A 7,149-nucleotide genomic window follows, 5' to 3' on the forward strand; every position below is an offset into this window, starting at 1 on the left:
GATTATTTTGATGAAACTGAAGAATCCAAGTTCTATTCCATTATAAACCAAAGTGTGATGACAGCTATGCATGGTGTCCTCTGACTCAAGTTACTGCAGCATTATCTCTTTTACTCCATCTTAAGTTAGCAGAACTCAAACCATTTTAAATCAAACTGGTACATGCATCCATTCACTTCTCGTCCAATCAAACTGGAATTACCTGTCAACAGAGAAGTACACTTACAAGTGTGAAACCATTTGACCATGTTATATTTTAATCTGCAGAGACAAAAATGACAAGCAATTTATTTACAGAAAACTGTACAAAAGCAAATTAAATTATGTAAAGTATTTCATAAATAGTTGGACGAGTGTTTAATACATTTCGTCATGTTTAGCATAGTTGCGTGCATAGTGACTTATAATAAACGATGATAAATTGTTCTCTGCTTCACTATCAACATCCAAGTAGCAGAACAATAGTCAATGAATAACATTACAAACAGATCGTACCACACTAAATGCAAGTGCTTTAAAATGTAGGAAAAGTTGTCTGAAAGTAAACCCTAGGTAGCTGAAAAAATGATGCCTTCCTCCGGATGTTATGTATACCTCTGCCTGGGTCCCAACTAACTAGCTTTAGAATATTCACTTTTTTTTCCCACTAAGGACACATTGTATATTTATCTTTGATATAATATGCCTAAAATTACTTTGGTCTTTGGATTTCTCAGGCCTGTTTTTAGGATGGCTTGACTCTTGGCGGCTTCTTCTGGTCTGTGCGCTATTTTATTTTCTTATAAGACAGCTTCCTAGGGTAGCCTTTCAGCCAGACATCTTCAGTACCATCTTAGTTTTTCTTTCCATAAAAATAATGCCTCCCTTGTTTTCTGAAACTCAGGCAGCAGGCCAGTCAGAAACCATATAGAAATGATATCTGGAGGTTCAGAATGAGCATTAGATTTGAGACTAAAGCTACAGACATACACTTAAATTTTAATACACATAAATTTATATAGTTACTCATTAATTTATAAATGTGTCCTAATGTATAATGCATGCAAAGTTCACTTGAGATTCTTGTGTACAGAAAACAAGTATGGTTGATATACTGTCCAACCAAAAAGAAACAACAGCTGAAAGAAAATAACAACAAAAAGGAAATAAAGAATAGAAACTTGAAATCAATATTTGACCTTGCAGAATGGACTGATTTCACCCCTGATAATATCTCTCTGTGTTATTATTACAATAAACACCTTAGCTTTCTAGTCAGAATTAAGCAGCCCATAGTAATTAATGCCTTAGTTCTGTTTTATGAATGAATGGTATTTAAGACTGGTCCATTATCTGAGTTTGTCAGAAGGCAAATTTTTAATATATTATTTATTATTTTCAGAAAATAAACATGGATAAATATACAAGATCAAAAAAGTCAGGAATAGCCCATTTTCCCTCATTGTCCAAACCCAACAACCGTTTTTTTTTTACCATAACAACAGGTATAAAAGGCACAGTTGCTTATTTTGCATTCACTCATTTATTATTTTTTTTGTGTCTTTTTATTGATTTTTTTCAAAAGCACTCTATATATGGAGTGGCACCAGATTTAACCTATTCAAAATAAAAGTCATACAAACACAAAATATATTTCTGTGTCATGCCAGCTCATTATATAATAAACATGTTATGAGAGCTAATTCTACTAGAATTACTGCGAATACTTACAGTACACTGAATTTTATTCTTTCACACCCATTTTAGTTCTAACAAGAGGCTCACAAGTTAAATGACAATGACATGGCTGTCCTGAACGTGGTGCAGACATCACTGGGGAGTGTGGATCCAATTAATCTGAAGGTCCAGTGTGACCCGTATTAGCTTTATAGACAACAGAAGGGTTTGAAGATAGAGTGAAATGAACTATCTAATGGTTTCAAGTGTCTCGTGAAAGAAAGAAAAAATGCATTAAAAATAAAAGTTTGTTGAACACCTGTGTTATGCCATTGAGTATTTGCTTTGTAACGTGCAAGAAAAAATATGTATACATTTCATAAGTATCTTTAGAAGTATTTTGTCTTAATAGGTACTTACAGATTATACAAGGCAGAACTGCTTTAATGCAGTATCCTAACAAAGTACTAGAATTGCATCTTTCCATCATGTAAATAATAATCAAACATAAAAATGCTCAATTATTCATATTTTAGTCCAAAGTTTTTGTTTCAATTACACATCTTCTTTCGTCCTAACTATTATACATAAACTAACATCAAAATGAAAACTCTGTTTAAGAAAGAGCAGAAGGAAATGAATAGCCCACCAAACAGAGAAGTGGTTTCCAAAGATAAGCATTTTGATGATATAATAGTGAGTTCACAACCTCTAGTCCAGGCTGCTTCACCTTATAGTCTAAGAAATTCGGTAAAGAATAAAACTATCCAAAGCTACACTATTTCTACAGTTTGCTAGAGAGCCATCAGCCTATGTCATAACCAGGTGGCAAACATTCAGTTTTGGGAATATTTGCTCTCTTCACCTGTTATCCCCTATTCAATCGCCGGATTGTCACTTTTGTCTGAATGTCCCAGCTCAGTCTCCAATTATGTTAAATCATCATCTATAGAACAAATGACTCAAAATCTATATATTCTGGTTTGGATTTTTTTTACACTGAAAAAACTGCCTATTTTCCCACATTGAGATATACATACAAGGAAACATGTCACTGCCCAGAACTCCTTTCTTTCATGTTCAGTCTGGATTTGTTTTAAGACATATAAAGTCATGTTCAAAACCACACTTGTGACAAATCAGTTAGGGTGTCACCTTGTTTCAATGTTGTGAGTCTTAAAAGAGTGTTGTATTGCACAGGATCCAAAATCAATGCACTTGTGTTGTCTGGAAAAGTGTGTTAGACACATGAAAAAATACAATTGGTAATTTGAAATGTAAATAATAAGACCAGCAAGCACAACCTGGATTCTACAATGGTAACAGTGATTTTTAACTTAAAAGACTATATGCCCATATATCCTTCCTTCTCTGTCTTCCCACAAATATGATTTTTAAAAGTAGAATCTTCCCTGATAATAATTTGAAACTAAACTTGAACCTAAACTAATCACTTACTATAATACCAAAAATACATCACTTTAGTTTTTCATTTTCTGAGCTTTCAAAGAAAATCCATTTTAAAGGAAAATGCATGTTTTCGGGTATAGAGGCAATGGAAACTAAGCTCGTGTTGGAGTATTTTTGTGGGCACATGGGTTTGATCGCTTTTGTTGCTTAATGGATTTCCATGTCAAGACCAAATCTACCTCATGATTTCCCTGATCTGCCGTGTGATCTTTGGCCTTTTAATGACACAATTATTCCAGTTAGTTGATAATAGTGGTGCCGTTCTGAAAAAAATATATATATATACTTTTTACAAGTTGTAATTAGTGTAATTGATACATGTGGTCAAGGTTGTGTGTATACAAAGAATATTCAATGGATGTATGGAGTTGAAGTTGATAATCTTGACTTGAAAAGAACAACGTATGTCAATTTGGGACCGCAATCTCCAACGGGGGTATTGTCTAGTTGTCAGTCTCTGTTATTAGAATATTATACCTGTGAGATTCTCAATATGCCTCTTATATAGTCCCCTGTGTAAGAACTGTACCTTTACAGGAACTCTGTCATTTTGGGGGGATTGCTTTTCATGGTGATTAATTATATTCTGATGGTATGTCTGAAATACATTTTACATGATCTGTTTTTGGTTTTTGTTTTTCTGTTGTTGTTGTTGTTATTTATTTATTTATTTATTTGTTGACCAGCCGGATGGCATTCAAACTAAATCAAAGTGACTAAATCGTGCTTCAGCTTAGGGATAATGAGAGTGTATTGTGTTCTGCTAATCAGGCTTGTTACCATGAAAGAAACTTGCAACCATCTTTTTTTTTTTCTTCCTTGGAGGAGAATGGGGAAGAGGGATAGCAGGTGTTGGGAATAATCCGTGAAGGGGTTAGACATGCAAGTAACAAGGATGGTTTCTACATTGTACATTACAGTCAGGCTAACAGTATCACTAACGGCCTGATCTGGAGGCAGAAGTGGCAGGCAAAGCTTTGTCTCTTTGGTAGCCCCCTCTTTTTGATTAAACGGTTTTTCTTTGTAAGGTTTTTTTGCCCCTTATTCTCCTTCTCATACATGAAAAGAACTTTGCTGTTCTTCTTTAGAGCCTACAGGTAAACTTCTCTTCTAGTGAGAGTATTGACAGGAGATGGCTTGTATTCCCCCGTTTTTGTAAGGGGAATATCCTCGGGGTTGGCTTCCTCATTTTTGCTGAAACTAGCTGCACTGAAGGTCTCATAGGACGAGGTCAACTTTTTGTTCAGGAGGTTTCTGTTGCGGTCACCCATGATGGCGGCCTCGCCATTGGCCAGCTTTTCCTGGCTTCCTCGTTCATCAACAGGCATGAAAGTGGAGAGTTTGGGCTGGCTCTTCTTCCTCTCTGGAGAAGTGCGGACCGGCATCCAGCAGGAGTCTGAGTGGCCATATTCATCACATTCACGGGTACACTTCCCAGTCAGGGCTACATCTGGAAGAGGTCTTGAATCTGAAATTCAAGGAGAAGGAGACATTAAAAGTGGCCATCCTTCAACTGGTTTTCCTGTTGGAAAACCACACACACACACACACACGTATATATATCATATTATCTTCCTTTTATCAACACCCCATAGTTCATCATTCCCATAGAATGGTTTTGATTTCATATCCACTAAAGATAAGGTTTTGCAAAAAGAACAAATACTATAGAAAGAGAGGCATGGAGAAGCTAATAAATTTAAGTCTATAGGATAAATAGGTACACATGCATTTGTAACAGGACAGGGGCATGTGAATATTCTCAAGTAGATATAAACTGCATATGTGTATTTGTATGGGTATACATTTTTCCACATGCATAAGAAAAATTATTAAACCCAAATAGATAATTTACCCTATTTCTTAATTATCCCAGAAATCATGTACTTTTGCCAATTGGATTTCATTCGGCTTATACATTATTCATGGCATACAAATATGCAAAACCTTATATTTAAAATACATTCTAAAACATCAGGGTGACTCAGAAGCAGAAACTAAATTGACAGCAGATTATTTGGTAAAAAGTAAAAAAAGCAAAGTACAAGTAGGTTATGGGTGTGAACATATTAACAATAGCATCACCTACCCCACCCTAGCCCACATCCAGCTCCCACCCACCATGTCACATGACCTAATATGTGCTGTAGGATAATCCGTTAAGTGTTGACAGAAGAAAGCATTTGCCAGTGTGTTTGCTGAAATGAAATATTATGTGAAATGCAATGTATTGGCTAAATGGAGTCAAGCTCCTAAAGTTTTGATGAAATAGTATGTACTCCTAATGAATGTTGTTGCCTAGTAGAACTGGAAATGTCTTCTATTACTAGAAAGCTAATTTAGACAGTTCTTAGGTACCAGGATTTGAGATGGAAATTGAGAATTATCTGTATATGTAAGTAAAATCATTAATATGTGTCTGTCTTTGGAGAATAGGTATGTATTTTCTTACTATTACAATTTTTAACAGACTATTTTTATTTGTAAAAGAGAGAGAGAGAGTAACCTGCTGTACCTCAACAAATTCTAAAAGAATAACCTCTAGGGTCCTATTTAATATATTTTGTAGTTTATTTTATTGACAAACAAAATAGCATCATATGACTGAGCTCCAAGTTATATCATATGATATCATGTCTTTTCTTTCTTTCTTTCTTTCTTTCTTTCTTTCTTTCTTTCTTTCTTTCTTTCTTTCTTTCTTTCTTTCTTCTTTTTTTAAACAAGGTGTTGAACTTAAAAGTCTGACAAATTTTAACCTTGGCAAATATATTTGCAACAATGGAATCAGTGAAATTTTTTTCTATATAAACCTGGGTAGATTTGGTTTAAAATAGAAGAAGGGGTTATTTACATTATCTCCAATATGTATAATATCATCTGCTTCTGTCTCCATATGCCATCCTCTGTAATTTAACATTACATTCCTATTTGGGCCAACATTTGTATAGGTGATTTCAGAAGTATTACTCTGCCAAGTCTCTTAAATCAAGGCAGTCAAATGCATACCATTTTTTTTCCTCCAGTGATGGATAACTGGAATATTGACATTTGTCAGCCCATTGATTTTTGAACTGCTATGGCCTGAGATTCTTATGCTGTGTGTTGAGAGTTCAATGCCAGTCCTCTTCACAGAAAATCTAGAATGGCTTTTCTTTTTCCCAAAGGTAAAATGCAAAGATGATTATTTATTGTAGTTACACATGCTGTGCTATTTGACTTCTAAGTGGGAAGACCTTACAATTTTATCATTGAAAGAAAAAGCACTTTCTTCTTCATTCTTATGCCAAAAATCCCCTCTGTGTCCCTCAAACACATATTTTAGATGCATTTAAAAAATCAAACTATTGGCAACTTTAGGAATGATTTTTGTAGTCTAGTTAGTTTAAATGAACAAAATGTGAGTTCATCGGGAATATGTTCTATCTTGGGATGCTTTGTTTATTTGAAGCTGACTTAAATGCCTTGAACAGAAAAAAACCTTCTAAAAAGGACAAATGTAAGATCAGACCTATTTACTCTAAACATTCCCTTGTTTCTTCATTGCTTTAACCAGTTCAAATTTTTCTTTTTCTTATATGGCAGTGCCTCTCAAGAAAACAAGAAAGTAATCGGGAATAAAGCTACTAAAATAGAAAAAAATCTCTTTGAATGTGGCTGTCATTCCCTGTAAAAATGACCTAGAATGTTCACCAATCATCTAAATTTACTTATGTCTCACACAATGTGTCAGTTTGCATACACAGCAACTTATAGGTTCTCTGCTTTTGGGGTATTAATTTGTGTTTTCAGTTTTAAATTTGTAGCACTTTGTTTTTCTTTTGCTTGCAAAGCATTTAGAGACAGCTCAGAGAGCTGTGTAATATGCACACAATTCTTCTTACCTGTTGTTTTACTTGTGTGCCTGAACTCTCTGTAGATCATAAGAAATTATATTTATTTAGATTGACTCAATTTCTCATCAAGTAGAAATTAAATACTCTTCAATTTCTTCCCTCAGCCTTTACTTCATAGTCTGTATGACTT

At 34.5% G+C, this 7,149-nt stretch overlaps 1 protein-coding gene across 2 annotated transcripts in view; it reads right to left on the bottom strand.

Moving 5' to 3' along the window:
* Positions 1-233: 233 nt before the first annotated feature.
* The window catches only part of PCDH7 (protocadherin 7), a 412,759-nt gene continuing 405,843 nt past the window's right edge, over positions 234-7,149 (bottom strand). For both annotated transcript variants that reach the window (XM_029947699.1, XM_029947692.1), the window contains exon 4: positions 234-4,594. In XM_029947699.1, coding sequence (XP_029803559.1) covers positions 4,218-4,594 — 377 coding nt within the window. In that variant the 3' untranslated portion in view covers positions 234-4,217. The remainder of the gene's footprint in view (positions 4,595-7,149) is intronic.

Source organism: Suricata suricatta, chromosome 1 (genome assembly GCF_006229205.1).
Source record: "Suricata suricatta isolate VVHF042 chromosome 1, meerkat_22Aug2017_6uvM2_HiC, whole genome shotgun sequence".
Lineage (NCBI taxonomy): Eukaryota > Metazoa > Chordata > Mammalia > Carnivora > Herpestidae > Suricata > Suricata suricatta.